General features: G+C 45.3%; 1 protein-coding gene across 4 annotated transcripts in view; it reads right to left on the reverse strand.

Annotated features, from left to right (window-relative positions):
- The window catches only part of LOC145343778 (deformed epidermal autoregulatory factor 1 homolog), a 76,800-nt gene that overhangs the window by 56,830 nt on the left and 2,952 nt on the right, over positions 1–17,018 (reverse strand). For all 4 annotated transcript variants that reach the window (XM_080190106.1, XM_080190108.1, XM_080190105.1 and 1 more), the window contains exon 2: positions 9,804–9,898. In XM_080190106.1, the coding sequence (XP_080046232.1) occupies positions 9,804–9,898 (95 nt within the window). The remainder of the gene's footprint in view (positions 1–9,803; positions 9,899–17,018) is intronic.

Here is a 17,018-nt window from a genome sequence, read left to right on the forward strand (position 1 = left end):
CTTCATAGAAAGAGGACTCAAGTACAGGAGCAAGGATGTTTTGCTGCAGTTATACAGGGCATTGATGGGACCATACCTAGAATATTATGTGCAGTTTTGGTCTCCTTGTCTGAGGAAGGATGATCTTGCTATGAAGCAAGTGCAGCAAAGGTTTACTAGACTGATTCCTGGGATAGCCTGACTCTTGGATGAGGAGAGGTTGTGTCAGTTAGGATGAGTTCACTGGAGTTTAGGAGAATGAGGAAAAATTTTTTAGAAACCTACGAAGCTATAATGGGACCAGACAAGGTAGACATATAAGACATTGGGTGGGATTTTATGACCGTTTCATTATCCACCCCTCACGCTCTCCGATTCTATGGCGGGTGGGGCAGTAGAATTCTGCTGATTGTATGTTTTTAAGAAGGAGTTAGATACGGCTCTTGGGGCTAAAGAGATCAAGGATAGGGGAGAAAGCAGGAACAGGTTGTTGAGATGGATAATCAGCCATGATCACAATGAATGGCAGAGCAGGCTCAAAGAGCTAAATGGCCTACTCCTGCTCCTATTTTCTATATTTCTAAAAATAAGTGATCTGAAGTTGGCTGTGCACTTCAAAGAGAACATATACAACTGGAAGATTGTAAATAGATTAGGCCAAATAGTATAGGTTTATTTCTAAAATATAGTAGCCATAAGTGAAAAAAGGGGCTGATCAGTTCTAGGAAAAGGGAACTTCTAAAATATAGCAAGAAACAGTAAAGGGAAAGCAATTTTAAGAAAACATTGAAGAGTGTGCATATGTATGTGTGTGTGGTCATTGGTGAGATCTCAGAGAATGGAGACAAGCCAGACCTGGAAAAAACAGTTTTCTATCACTTCAGAGATCTGTAAAACAGCAAGGCATTGTGTGATAAGGTTACGGGTTTTTTATACATTAAAAAAACTATAAGAATTGTTGTCATCAAAAGGGGGGGTTTAGCTTTAAACCAAGATCTGTTTGGAAATGTTTTTAAAACCACCGTTAATTGTGTGAAGGTACTCTTGTGATTTAAGTGTAATTTTTTCTATTTCTTTATTTTTAAAAATATTTCCCTTTAATATAAATTCATCACACTTGGTCTGAGAAGTTCTTCACTGATTTCAGAAAACCTCCTCATAATACACAAATTGCAAAACCGTTCTAGCAGCTATTTTAGGTTCCCCTTTGGGATTTGGACAGTTCAGTACTAACAATTGATCAGATAACCTACTTTTTGTGATGTTGGTTCAAGAATAAATATTGACCAGGGTATCAGGGAGTCTGCTCTCAATCAAATGGTGCCATGCATTATTTTATATCCATTTGAGAGGGCAAATGGGATCTAAGTTTTAAGATCATGAAAAAGATCCCATCTGCAGGACTCTCAGTATTGCCGCTTCAATAGTGCAGCACTCACTCCGTACTGCAATGGGAGTGTCAGTCTGAATTTTGGATTATTGCCTGGGTTTTCTGCCTTGAGGTGTGCAGCAGGAGTCAAAGATTTCAGGAAGACTGCATGGGAGAAGATTTCAGAATTCCATTTTATGAGCAATAACAAAGAACAAAGAACAACCCAGCACGGGAAATAGGCCCTTCGGCCCAACGAGCCCGTGCTGCCGCATCTTCCTACACCTACCCTGCCCTGTGTGTATGTGAGCAGAACCCCTAATGTAGCCAGATTCAGGGGAGAATAGTGTCAATTTGGTACACCAATCAGCCTAAGAGCACATCTTTGGGGTGTGGGAGGAAACCAGAGCGTCCGGAGGAAACCCACGCAACCACAGGGAGAATGCGCAAACTCCCACAGACACAGGCCCAAAACCATGCATCTGCACAGCTAGCAGTGATAGTCACTGAGCTGTTGCGGTGCCCGTCTGCTGGTCCAGGATTAAGCATACACAACGACACGAAGTACTAGACCACTCCCAAAACCTCCAAGGGCAGCCCACGCACGACCCACCGTGTGCATGCCCCTCGTTTGACAACAAGGTGGACCGACACCTGTGGAATTAAAAGACAAAACACTAACATGTAATACTACATTTCCGGTGTCGTCCCGAGGATCTGACCCTATTTAATACCCTCTACTATAACCCTCCATCCCTGTTTCACTCATGCGTCTATCTAAGTAAACCTTTAAACAAGTCCAACGTGCCTGCCTCCACCACCCTACTCGGTAGCGCGTTCCATACCCCCACGGCCCTCTGCGTGAAAAACCTTCCTCTCGTATCCAAATTATACTTCTCCCCCCTCACCCTTAGATCGTGACCTCTCGTAATAGTTGTCCCCAATCTAGGGAAAAGCCTACCACTGTTGGCTCTATCTATTCCCTTCATTATTTTATACACCTCTATCATATCCCCCCTTAATCTCCGTCTTTCTAAGGAGAAGAGCCCCAGTTTTTCCAACCTTTCCTCGTAACTCAGTCCTTCCATGCCAGGCAACATCCTGGTAAACTTCCTCTGCACCCTCTCCAGGGTCTCCACGTCCTTCCGGTAGTAAGGTGTAAATATTGGCCAACTAGTTACTAATACTGCAAAAGATAGAATCCTGTATGAAATACTAATACTGCAAAAGATAATCTTCTGTAGGAAATTTTAAATTGTGAAGTCTGCCTATTTCCTATCCTGTGTAAGGAAATGTCCATACAACAGTCATTTACTGATGACAATGGTTCACATGTAGATGTCTGCATCTTTAGAGCCGCAGCAAGTCACAGCACTTGAACAGCAAGGGAAATAAGCATTACATCTCAGGGGCTAGTATCAGTTCACCACAAGCCTAATGTCCGACCACATATCTTTTCACCCATCACATGTTCAAGTGTGGTAACCCAAAAGTATCTCGCAATGACCTTTACATTAGCACACTGCCCTCAAAAGTAAGTGTGACTCCAACAATACAGTCCAGTTCTAGAACACTCAATCTGGGATGCTTACATCTAAGCACAGTACAACCAGTCCAAATAAGAGCAATCTATGCACACCTCGAGATTAAGGTTCCAGCATGTGATAACCCATTGAATAGCTCTGCAGAAAATGAGAATCCATTATCACCAATGTGGATTTCTTAATTGTCATAGCAGAATGTCCCAAAGGAGCAGAGAGAGTGTCTCATCGAGTAGCTGCACCCAGATTCAGTAATCAGAACCTAGAAATCCTGGTGAAGAGGACAAAGTCATGATGTGGGAATGCCAGCGTTGGACTGGCGTAAACACAGTAAAAAGTCTGACAACACCAGGTTTTAGTCCAACCGATTTATTTGATAATACTCACAAGCTTTCGAGGGGACTGCCTCTTCGTCAGGTGAATGGGGAGTTCTGGCCTCAGACAGAGCATATAAAGCACAGACAGTTTAGAGATTACTGATTAAAATGCGAATCCTTACACCTAACCTGCTGTTCAAGACCTGAAGTGGCTGACAATGTGAGTGGAAGGAGCACTGATCACAGGTTACAGAGATGTGTATTGTCTCCAGACAGTACAGTAAGTGAGGTTTTGCAAACCCAGGCAAGTCACGGGGGTTACAGATAGTGCGACATGAACCCAAGACTCCTGTTGAGACCGTCCTCATGTGTGCGGAACTTGGCTATCAGTCTCTGTTCAGCGACTCTGCGCTGTCGTGTGTCGTGAAGGCCGCCTTGGAGAATGCTTACCCGAAGGTCAGAGGCTGAATGCCCGTGACCACTGAAGTGTTCGCCAACAGGAAGGGAACAGTCTTGCGCTTGACTGTTCCCTTCCTGTTGGCGAACACTTCAGTGGTCACGGGCATTCAGCCTCTGACCTTCGGGTAAGCATTCTCCAAGGCGGCCTTCACGACACACGACAGCGCAGAGTCGCTGAACAGAGACTGATAGCCAAGTTCCGCACACATGAGGACGGTCTCAACAGGGATCTTGGGTTCATGTCGCACTATCTGTAACCCCCGTGACTTGCCTGGGTTTGCAAAACCTCACTTACTGTACTGTCTGGAGACAATACACATCTCTGTAACCTGTGATCAGTGCTCCTTCCACTCACATTGTCAGCCACTTCAGGTCTTGAACAGCAGGTTAGGTGTAAGGATTCGCATTTTAATCAGTAATCTCTAAACTGTCTGTGCTTTATATGCTCTGTCTGAGGCCAGAACTCTCCATTCACCTGACGAAGAGGCAGTCCCCTCGAAAGCTTGTGAGTATTATCAAGTAAATCGGTTGGACTAAGAGGACAAAGGCCAGAGGAATGTCACATATCTGACAGATAGGAAGAACCTTCCAGAGAGCTTTGGAGGCAAAAGCAGCAAGAAGTCTCACAACACCAGTTAAAGTCCAACCAGTTTATTTGATAGTAAACCCACAAGCTTTTGGAAACGCTGTTCCTTTGTCAGGTGTGTGGAAGGTTCTTTCCACACACCTGACGAAGGAACAGCGTTTCCGAAAGCTTGTGGGTTTACTATCAAATAAACTGGTTGGACTTTAACCTGGTGTTGTGAAACTTCTTGCTGTGTTTACCCCAGTCCAATGCCAGCATCTCCACATCATGGCAATAGCAGGCACAGTGAGCACAAAAGGCGGATATGAAAGATCTTGGATACAGTGCCACAAGGGACAACCAGCTAAACTCAGACAAGGCAAGCTTTCTGACAGAAGCTGCATGCTGCTGCTGCTGATGTCATTTCTCAGTATACTGCATATGGTGAGATCCTTCCTTCTTTTGAGGCCGACATACTCCTCATCCAACAAGACCAGCAGTCTGTAATGTCGCTCACTTGGTTGACAATTCAAGGAATGATGAGCAGAAGCCCACCCATATGTGTCCTTGCTCTTTTCCATCCATCCCACCCTTTACTTTCCCTGAGGTCAGGGAGCGGCCTCTAACTCAGAGACAAGTGCAGCTTTTAAACTGATACTTTACATAAGGCTTCGAAACCTTTGCCTCAGACCTGCTCACATCTTTAACACCAAGTTCTGAAACAGACACTGCAGGAGGAGGACATTTTGGGAGACGAAATCCCAACTTCCCATATCCTGCAATCATGCTAAATGGCCTGGCTGATCTGTAACTGCCGCATGTGTGCTTTATGTTATACAGTTGTGAAAATCAGAAACGCTGAAAATGGCGGCAGGACCTTCAGATCCAGATCCTGCCCACTGTTTTCTTACTTCCAGAGTCCCTCTGATTCCATGAAAATCTAGCCCTTGTCTCTGGAGTGGGACTTGAACACAGTAAGAAGTCTCACAACACTAGGTTAAAGTTCAACAGGTTTATTTGGTCGCAAAAGCCACTAGCTTTCAGAGCACTGCTCCTTCGTCAGTTAAGTGGGAGCTCTGTTCACAAACAGGGCATATAAAGACACAAACTCAATTTACAAAATAATGGTTGGAATGCGAGTCTTTACAGGTAATCAAGTCTTAAAGAACAAAGAACAAAGAACAACCCAGCACGGGAAACAGGCCCTTCGGCCCAACGAGCCCGCGCCGCCATTTCAATAAAGCATTTTCCTACACCTACCCTGCCCCGTATGTATGTGAATGGTGCCCCTAATGTAGCCAGATTCAGGTGAGAATAGTGTAGGGTCAATTTGGTACACCAATCAGCCTAAGAGCACATCTTTGGGGTGTGGGAAGAAACTGGAGCACCCGGAGGAAACCCATGCAACCACAGGGAGAATGCACAAACTCCCACAGACACAGGCCCAAATCCATGCATCTGCACAGCTAGCAGTATAGTCACTGAGCTGTTGTGGTGCCCGTCTGCTGGTCCAGGATTAAGCACACACAGCGACACGAAGTACTAGGCCACTCTCGAAACCTCCAAGAGCAGCCCACGCACGACCCACCGTGTGCATGCCCCTCGTTTGACAACAAGGTGGACCGACACCTGTGGATTAAAAGAGACAAAAACATTAACATGTAGTACTATATTTCCGGTGTCGTCCCGAGGATCTGACCCTATTTAATACCCTCTACTATAACCCTCCATCCCTGTTTCACTCATGCGTCTATCTAAGTAAACCTTTAAACAAGTCCAACGTGCCTGCCTCCACCACCCTACTTGGTAGTGCGTTCCATACCCCGACGACCCTCTGCGTGAAAAACCTTCCTCTAGTATCCAAATTATACTTCTCCCCCCTCACCCTTAGATCGTGACCTCTTGTAATAGTTGTCGCCAATCTAGGGAAAAGCCTACCACTGTTGACTCTATCTATTCCCTTCATTATTTTATACACCTCTATCTGATCCTCCCTTAATCTCTGTCTTTCTAAGGAGAAGAGCCCCAGTTTTTCCAACCTTTCCTCGTAACTCAGTCCTTCCATGCCAGGCAACATCCTGGTAAACCTCCTCTGCACCCTCTCCAGGGTCTCCACGTCCTTCCGGTAGTAAGGTGACCAGAACTGGACGCAGTACTCCAAATGCGGTCTAACCAACATTCTGTACACATGAAGCATTAGACGACAGCTCTTATACTCTATACCCCTTCCTATAAAGGCTAGCATTCCATAAGCTTTCTTCACAACCTTCTCTACCTGTGTTGACACCTTCAGAGACTTGTGCACCTGCACTCCCAGGTCCCTCTGTATTTCTATACTCTTAATCGGTCTACTTTTCATCATGTAACTCCTCCCTGCATTATTCCTTCCAAAATGCATCACCTTGCATTTGTCAGGATTAAGTTCCATCTGCCATCTATCTGCCCAATATACTAACCTATCTATACCCTGCTGTGTCACCTGACAGTCTTCCTCAGTATCTGTCAATCCTGCCATCTTGGTGTCATCTGCAAACTTGCTGATCACACCACGTACGCCCTCTTCCAAGTCGTTTACATATAATACAAAGAGGAGAGGTCCCAGTACTGAACCCTGTGGCACACCACTGGTGACTGACCTCCAGCCAGAAAAGGACCCTTCCACTACTACTCTCTGTCTCCTATTGCCCAGCCAGTTTTCAATCCATCTAGATACCTGTCCCTGTATCCCATGTGCCTTAACCTTTTCTACCAGCCTACCATGAGGGGCTTTGTCAAACGCCTTACTGAAATCCATATAGATGACATCAACGGCTCGCCCATTGTCAACCGTTTTTGTCACCTCCTCAAAAAATTCGACCAGATTCGTAAGGCAAGACCTCCCATGAGCAAAGCCATGTTGCGTATCCCTAATCAGATCGCAACGCTCCAAATGCTCATACATCCTATCCCTAAGAATTTTTTCCAATAATTTTCCTACCACTGATGTCAAACTCACTGGTCTATAATTACCAGGGTTATCCCTACTACCCTTTTTAAACAGCAGTACCACATTAGCTACCCTCCAGTCCTCTGGGACCTCACCTGTGTCCAAAGAAGAGACAAAGATTTGCGTCAGAGGCCCAGCAATTTCATCTCTCACCTCCCTAAGCAGCCTGGGATAAATACCATCAGGCCCCGGAGCTTTATCCGTCTTCATGCTACCTAAAAACCCTCGCACTTCCTCCCTCGTAATGGATATTTCCTTCCACTGACCTACAGATCCCTCCAAGACATTGCACGACACCAAACCCCTCTCCTTCGTGAATACCGACGCAAAGTATTCATTCAGGATCTCCCCCATTCCCTCAGACTCGATGCATAGCTCCCCTCCTTTGTCCCTAAGAGGACCAATTTTCCCTCTAACCACTCTCTTGCTCCTAATATAAGAGTAAAATGCCTTTAGATTTTCCTTAATCCTATCAGCCAAAGCCATTTCACGCCCTCTTTTCGCCCTTCTAACTCCCCTTTTAAGCTCCCTCCTACTCTCTCTATATTCTTCCAGCGCACTCTCCGTTCCCAGTTGTTTCGACCTAACATATGCCTCCCTCTTTTTCCTGACCAAGTCTTCGATACCCCCTGTAATCCACGGCTCTCTAGTCCTGCCTTTCCCATCCTTCCTCTTTGCTGGCACATGCCGTTCCTGCAACATTATCAGTTTGCCCTTGAAAGACTCCCACTTACCAACCGTGGACTTGCCAGCTAGCAACCCCTCCTAATCAGTGTCCTTCAGCTCCCTCCCAATCCGGCTATAGCTCGCCTTCCCCCAGTTCAGCACCCTACCCTTCGGACGGCACTCATCCCTTTCCATTTTTATCGTAAAGTAGACAGACTTGTGGTCACTGTTAGCCACATGTTCGCTACCTCAACCTCAACCAACTGCCCCAGCTCATTACCCAACACTAAATCCAGTATAGCCCCCCTTCCTAGTCGGGCTAGTTACGTACTGCTCCAAGGAACCTGCCAACACACATTTTACAAACTCCTCCCCATCCGTACCCCCAGCTCTAGGCACCTTCCAATCCACTCCAGGAAGATTAAAGTCACCCACTACAAACACCTTATTCTTTCTGCACCTATCTAAAATGCCTCTGCAAACACCTTCCTCCACTGACCTCGGGCTGTTGGGTGGCCTATAGTATACCCCTAGCATCGTAATCTCTCCCTTTTTATTCCTCAACTCCACCCACAGCGACTCGATCCCTAACTCCTCCATATTATCCTCCCTCTGCACTGCTGTGATGTGCTCCTTTACTAACAGCGCCACCCCACCACCTCTCTTCAACCCTCCTCTGTCACACCTAAAACACTTATACCCAGGAACATTCAGCTGCCAGTCCTGCCCTTCCTTTAACCACGTCTCCGTTACTGCCACCACATCTAACTTCCTCACAAACATTGAGGCCCTAAGCTCATCCGTTTTACCCGTCACACTCCTCACATTGAAACAGACGCAGTCCAACCCACCAGGGCCACTCAGAACCTTCCTCTCCCTGATAATTTTCCTTTCACCCAAACCTACCCTATCACCCAACTCACTCCCAACCCCAGTGTCTAATGAGCTATCAGTCTCATCCCCACCCCGCCTCCCTATTAGTTTAAACCCTGGCTAAACACTCCAGCTAATCTCCCTGCTAAGACATTTGTCCCTCTCCCATTCAAATTTTCCCCATCCCTCCTGTACAGTTGCCCTTCTCTCACAAATACTTCCCAGTGGTCTACAAAAGTAAAGCCCTCTACCTTGCACCAATCCCTCAGCCATGCATTCAGCTGCATGATCTCGTTATTCCTAGCCCTGCTTGTATTAGGCAGCAGCCCAGAGAAAGGTGCAGACAATGTGAGTGGAGAGAGCGTTAAGCACAGGTTAAAGAGATGCGTATTGTCTCCAGACAGTTTGTGAGATTTTGCAAGCCAGGCAAGTCATGGGGGTTACAGATAGTGTGACATGAACCCAAGATCCAGGGTAAGGCCGCCCTTATGTGTGCGGAATTTGGCTATCAGTCTCTGCTCAGTGACTCTGTGTTGTCATGCGTCATGAAGGCCGCCTTGGAGAACGCTTTTTCGAAGATCAGAGGCCGAATGCTTGTGACTGCTGAAGTGTTCCCCAACAGGAAGAGAACACTCTTGTCTGGTGATTGTCGAGCGGTGTTCATTCATCTGTTGTCGTAGCGTCTGCATGGTCTCCCCAGTGTTCCATGCCTCGGGACGTCCTTTCCTGCAGCGTATCAGGTAAACAATGTTGGACGAGTTGCAAGAGTATGTACCGTGTACCTGGTGGATGGTGTTCTCACGTGAGATTATGGCATCAGTGGGACTTGAAGCCATGGGCTTCTAATTTTGAAGTGAATGCACTACCTACTAAGCCCTGGCTAATACTGAAAGAAATCTGATTCTCTGCAATAGAATCATTGCTGCGTATACAGTATCGACACAGCAGATATAACTGAGAACATGACCATGATCGATGCAAAATAAATTTAACCTGATAAAGGGCACAGGACGTAAGAGCCTAAGCGAGATTAAATGAAACCACTTACCAACACGTGTTCTGATATAGAGGCATTTGCGACAGATGTTGTAAAAACATTGTCCGCAGGTCCAGTCATATTCCCCACGGTCACTGTTGTCACTTCTGGAACCCAGAAACCATCAGAAAAAAACTATTAATTGTGTTTCACCATTAAAAACAATATGCTTACTTGTTCTGTGCATCAATAGTACAATCAGGTAGTCCAAATTTGTGGTGTTACACAAAGTGTAAAAGGCTGTGATTGATTTTGTTCCTTGCTAAACTGCCATGTCAGTGTGAAGTGGAATATTGTCATATCCCCATCACCTTCCTGGAAAGATTAACGCAGTTCCAGGAGCTACGCAAACCTGCCCTCCTCCTCTTAGAATATTGACACATTCCAAAGCACCCCACCCCCAACCCAAAGATGACTGACAAATTCCTGCGACCATCCACGGAACTAGCAGAATATACACACAATCTCTGATGTGACCCCTCTGCCCCTCTGGAACACACTCCCAGGGCTCCCTGGGAATTGGAAATACTGACAAACTCCTGAGATCACCTCCCAGGAATACAAATACCCTCCCTACCAGAATACTGATGCGTTCCCACCATGTATCCCCACTCCTCAAAAACCCCTGGAAATACTGAATCTCCTGCTCCCAGCAGACAATACTAATGAACTGCTAGGACCTCCCCTCTCAGTAATACTGCCAATTTCCCAAATTCCTTGAGAATGCTAACACCCTTCTGTTCCACCAAAGGAATACTGGAGATTAAGACCAAAGACTTTCTCTGTTGCTGCTTTATATGTGTATCAGACACCTGAAAGTTGTATCTGTATGAATTTTTAATTTATAAAAAGAACATATAGGTGAATTGAATAGAACATTCTCTCATATCTCTCCCCCACAAACTTTCCCACTTCTGTACTTTGCATTCCTGAATAATCCCATCCATAACTGGACAGGTTGATTATAATAAAGTGCAATTGAGGGTTGCATCCTCTGGATTATTTCCATCTATTTGTGAAATTTGAATGCTGGTATCCATTTGAAATCAAAGAATCTGAAAACGGTAGCATATTTTTATCCATGATTTACTGCAGGAGACCGTGCAATTCTTACAAATTAATTATTGGGACAAGGGCATCGCTGGCAAGGCCATCCTAGTTGCCCTTGAGAAAATATTCAGGGAGAATTTCTCATTCAACATGTAGATGCCCTGACTAGAGAGGGGGCAAAACTTGACCTCATCTTGGGAAATAAGGAAGGGCAGGTGACAGAAGTGTTAGTGAGGGATCACTTTGGGACCATAATTCTGTTGGTTTTAAGATAGCTATGGAGAATGATAGGTCTGCCCAAAAGTTAAAATTCTAAATTGGGGCAAGGCCAGTTTTGTTGGTATCAGGCAGGAACTTTCAAAAGTTAATTGGGGGTGTCTGTGGGAAGGCAAAGGGACATCTGGTAAGTGGCAGGCTTTCAAAAGTGTGTTAACCATGGTTCAGGGTATGCATATTCCTCTTAGAGTGAAGAGCAAGGCTGGCAGAAGTTGGAAATCCTGGATGACTCGGGATATTAAGGCCCTGGTCAAGAAGAAGAAAAAGGCACATGACACGCATAGGCAGCTGGGATCAAGTGAATTCTTTTAACAGTATAGGGAGTGTAGGAGTAGAGTTAAGAGAGAAATCAAGAGGGCAAAAAGAGGACACAAAATTGTTTTGGCAGATAAGGCAAAGGAAAATTCAAAGAGCTTCTACAAATACATAAAGGGCAAAAGAGTAACAAGGAAGACAGTAGGGCCTCTTAAGGATCAACACGTCATCTATGTGCAGATCCACAAGGGATGGGTGAGATCCTAAATGAATATTTCTGATCAGTATTTACTTTTGAGCAAAGTATGGATGTTATAGGACTTGGGGGAATAAATAGTGAAGACTTGAGGAGTGTATATATTACAGAGAAAGAGGTGCTGGAAGTCTTAAAATGCATAAAGTGTATCCCAAGACATTGTGGGAGGATAGGGAGGAAATTGCGATCTCCTGGCCGAGATATTTGAATCATCGATAGTTAGGTGCCTGAAGACTGAAGACTGGCAAATGTTGTGCCCTTGTTTAAAAAGGGCTGCAGGGGAAAACCTGGCAACTACAGGCCAGTGAGCCCCACATCTGCGGTGGATAAGTTGTTGGAAGGTATTTTGAGAGATAGGATCTACAGGCATTTAGAGACGCAACGGTTGATTAGGGACAGTCAGCATGGCTTTGTGAGTGGAAAATCATATCTCACAAATTTGAGTTTTTTGAAGGGGTAACCACGAAGGTAAATGAGGGCAATGCAGTTGATGGTGTCTACATGGACTTTAGCAAGGCCTTTGACAAGTAAGTGGTAGATTGTTGCATTAGGTTAAATCTCAAGGGATCCAGGATGAGATACCTAAATGGATACAAAATTGGCTTTTTGACAGAAACCAGAGGGTGGTTGTAGAAGGTTGCTTTTCAAACTGGAAGCCTGTGACCAGTGATGTGCCTCAGGGATCAGTGCTGGGTCCACTGTTATTTGTCATTTATATTAATGATTTGGATGAGAATATAGGAGGCATGGTTAGTAAGTTTGCAGATGACAGCAAGATTGGTGGCATAGTGGACAGTGAAGAAAGTTATCTCCAACTGCAATGGGATCTTGATCAATTGGGCCAATGGGCTGATGAATGGCAGTTGGAGTTTAATTTAGACGAATGCGAGGTAATGCATTTTGGTAGAATGAACCAAGGCAGGACTTACTCAGTTAATGGTAGGGTGTTGGGGAGAGTTACAGAACAAAGAAATCTAGGGGTACATGTTCATAGCTCCTTGAAAGTGGAGTCACAGGTGGACAGAGGGTGAAGAAGGCATTCGGCATGCTTGGTTTCATCGGTCAGAACGTTGAATACAGGAGTTGGGACGTCTTGTTGAAGTTGTACAAGACATTAGTAAGGCCACACTTGGAATACTGTGTACAGTTATGGTCATCCTATTACAGAAAGGATATTATTAAACTAGAAAGAGTGCAGAAAAGATTTACTAGGATGCAACTGGACTTGATGAGTTGAGTTATAAGGAGAGGCTTGACAGACTGGGACTTTTTTCTCTGGAGCGTAGGAGGCTGAGGGGTGATCCTACAGAGGTCTATAAAATAATGAGGGGCACAGATCAGCTAGATAGTCAATATCTTTTCCGAAAGGTAGGAGAGTCTAAAACTAGAGGGCATAGGTTTAAGGTGAGGCGGGAGAGGTACAAAAGTGTCCCAGAGGGGAATTTTTTCACACAGAGGGTGGTGAGTGCCTGGAACAAGTTGCCAGAGGTAGTAGTAGAGGTGGGTACAACTTTGTCTTTTAAAAAGCATTTAGACAGTTACTTGGGTAAAATGGGTATAGAGGGATATGGGCCAAATGTGGACAACTGGGATTGCTTAGGTGTTTAAAAAAATGGGTGGCATGGATAAGTTGGTCCGAAGAGCTCGTTTCCATGCTGTAAACCTCTATGACTCTAAGTGCTGGTGAGTCACCTTCCACAAATGCTGCAGATGGTCATAAACATTTCAGCCTTGCTTTTTGGACTCGTGTTGGTTTCCATCAGCATTGGTAATGGGTTGTTTGTGGACCCTCCTCCTTGTTAATTGTTTCACTGTCCATCACCATTCACATGTGAATATAGCAACATTGCAGAGTTTTTATTCGATCCCGTGGTCATCGCATTGTTCTGTCTGTCACATACTGCTTCCAGTTTAGCAAGAAGCTTGTCCTGTGTTGGAACTTGACAGGACAATCAGGTCTGTCGGGTGCTGCTCCTAGTATCCACTCCTCATTAAACCAGGCTTGATGATAACAGTAGAATTGGGGAAATGCTGAGCCATAAGGTTGCAGATTGTGTTTGAATACAATTAAGGGGGGGATGGTGACATAGTGGCATTGTTACTGGACCAGTAATCTAGAGATCCAGGGCAATCGTACAGAACAGGAGGCCATGTGGCCCATTGAGTCTGCACTGAGGAACAATCCCATCCAGGCCCTACCCCTATAATCCCATGCATTTGCCCCAGATAGTCCCCCTGACACTAAGGGGCATTTTAGCATTGCCAATTCACCTAACCTGCACATCTTTGGACAGTAGGAGGAAACTCCAGAGCACCTGGAGGAAACCCACGCAGACACGGGGAGAATTTGCAAACTTCACACAGACCAGTCACCCAAGACAGGAATTGAACCCGGGTCTGTGCTTCTCTGAGGCAATAATGCTAACCACTGTGCCACTCTGCCGCCCCTGGTCTGGGACCCTAGGTTCAAATTCAAACCAAACGGTTTGACTCTGATTGATCAAAGCATTGTCCTGGGAAATGAACCATTTTGTTTTGTTGAAAAAGGCACAATACATGTATGTGATCTTTCAATCAGCAAAGGACAGGGCTGTGCATATTAATATATGTAGTTTAAATGAGGCACATTGGGAGCTAAACAAAGCTTTGCAGTTAACTGCCAGTTATTTGTTCACTGGTGCATTCTCCATGGTAAAGCCTCTACCAGAGTTTAGTTAACAACCAATCAGCACCATCTTCTTGTGCAGTATAAATACCTTTACAATTTGATATTCTTGAGAATTATCCTGATGAGTGCAAGACAAAAAGATTTGACAGTGTGTCTTTTCACGAATACTCAAGTTCTGTACCACCAAATTACTATTTGTCTACCCAGGAGTGGTGAAGACAACATCTGGGATACTAGCAAATAAATACAATTTTTGAGTGTACCAATATCGGCCCATTGATTGACTGATCTGTGGCACAGACTCCTAACTTTAGCACAAGTCCCAAAATGTTCCTGAGGACTCTGCACGGGATACAGGGGCCCTGTCTAGGCCAGCATTTATTGCCTATTGTTAATTGCCCTCCAGAAGGTGGTGAAGAGCTATCTTCTTGAACCACTGCATTCGACATGGAGTAGGTACACCCAAAATGGTTAGAAAGGAAGACTTTTGGCCTCACAATACTGAAGAAATGACAATATATTTCCAAGTCAGGACGGCGTGTGGCTTGTTGGAGTATTCCAGTTGGTGCAGTTTCCATGTTTCTGCTGCCCTCATCCTTCTAGATGATAGTGGTTGTGGGTTCCAAAAATGCTACGAAGTCTTGGTGAGTCGCTTACGTGCATCTTTTAAATAGTACACACTGCTGCCACTGTGAGTCGGTGGTGGAGCGAGGGAATGTTTGTGGAATGACAACCAATCAATCAGGCTGCTTTGTCCTCTTGAGTGTTGTTGGAGCTGCACTTATCCAGGCAAGTGGAAAGTATCTAATCACTCCTGAAGTACTGCTCGTACATCAACAGGCTTTGGAGAGTCAGGAGGGGAGTTACTTACCACAAGGATCTGAGTATCTGACCTGCTTTTGTAGCCATGATGTGGAGATGCTGGTGTTGGACTGGGGTAAACACAGTAAGAAGTCTCACAACACCAGGTTAAAGTCCAACAGGTTTATTTGATAGTAAACGCCACAAGCTTTCGGAACGCTGTTCCTTCGTCACCTGATGAAGGAACAGCATTCACTATCAAATAAACTTGTTTGACTTTAACCTGGTGTTGTGAGACTTCTTACTCTGCTTTTGAGGCCACAGTATTTATCTGGCTCATCCAGTTCAGTTTCAATGGTTACCCTCAGGATGTTGATAGTGAGGAATATGGCAATGGTAATGCCATTAAATGTCAAGGAATGACGGTTAAGATACTCTCTTGTTGGAAATGGTTACTGTGTGTGGAACGAATGTTATATGTGAATTTGACACAACTGAGCAGCTGGCTCAATCGCTTCAGTGGGCAGTGAAGAATCACATATCGGCCCAAACCAGGTATGAATGGTTGGTTTCCTTTCAGAAAGGACATTAGTGAACCAATATGCAGAAAACTCAAGAGCCAGACACTAGGGATATTTGTCTGATGGTTAGCAGAGGTCCCAATCGATTCAGCAAACTGAGAAAACTAGGGTGACTATGTACTGGTAAAATATGATGCGCATAAGAACATAAGAAATAGGAGCAGGAGTAGGCCATCTAGCCCTTCGAGCCTGCCCCGCCATTCAATAAGATCATGGCTGATCTGTCGTGTCTCAGTTCCACATTCCCGCCCTCTCCCCATAACCGTTAATCCCCTCGCTTATCAAAAACCCATCAACCCGCGCCTTAAAAATATTTAGCGAGGCAGCCTCCACCACTTCAACGGGCAGAGAATTCCAGAGATTCACCACCCTTTGAGTGAAGAAGTTCCTCCTCAGCTCCGTTCTAAACCGCCCCCCCTTTATCTTGAGGCTGTGCCCCCTAGTCCTACTGTCCTTTCTGAGCGGGAAGAGCCTCTCCACCTCTATCCTATCCATCCCATTCATCATCTTATACGTCTCAATGAGATCTCCTCTCATTCTTCTAAACTCTAACGAGTACAAGCCTAGTTTATTCAGCCTCTCCTCATAGCTCAACCCCCTCAACTCCGGTATCAGCCTAGTAAACCTCCTCCGCACTCCCTCCAAGGCCAAAATATCCTTGCGTAAGTGCGGCGACCAAAACTGCACACAGTACTCCAGTTGCGGCCTCACCAATGCCCTATACAGCTGCAGCAAGACCTCCCTACTTTTATATTCAATCCCCCTCGCTATGAAGGCCAGCATCCCATTAGCCTTCCTGACCACCTGCTGCACCTGCAGGCTGGGTTTTTGCGACTCATGCACAAGGACCCCGAGGTCCCTCTGCACCGTCGCCTTGAACCTTTCTGACCAATTCTATTTAAACAATCAAAATAGCAAGAGACTGGTTCGTGAGTTTGTAGTCAGAGTGAAGCCAGACCAATCTTCAAATCCATGTCGACCGTAAGGAGCCTTCAGTGACCCTTTGGTCTAGCACTTGGTGTCCACCCCAAGAGGATTCATTTACCCAAAGCCAATCTTGAAAGCTAAGCAGGGTCAGATCTGGTTAGACGTTAGTTGGCAAATCAAAAATTGAAACTCTAGATTCTTTGGCTCCAAAGTAGGGGCTGGAAGTGAAGACTTTGAACCAAAGAATGAGATAGCTGCAATTAGCTGTGACTTATGGAAATATTTGGAGGTGGTGAATTGTGACCATCAGATAATTTTAATGCATGTTGACACCAAAAACGCAATACTAATGTCCATCTTGTGAGGAAACTGACCAGCCTTACCTGATCTGGGCCAATGTTTCACAGCAAACC

This window comes from Carcharhinus amblyrhynchos, chromosome 6, assembly GCF_965287045.1.
Source record: "Carcharhinus amblyrhynchos chromosome 6, sCarAmb.v2.hapA, whole genome shotgun sequence".
Lineage (NCBI taxonomy): Eukaryota > Metazoa > Chordata > Chondrichthyes > Carcharhiniformes > Carcharhinidae > Carcharhinus > Carcharhinus amblyrhynchos.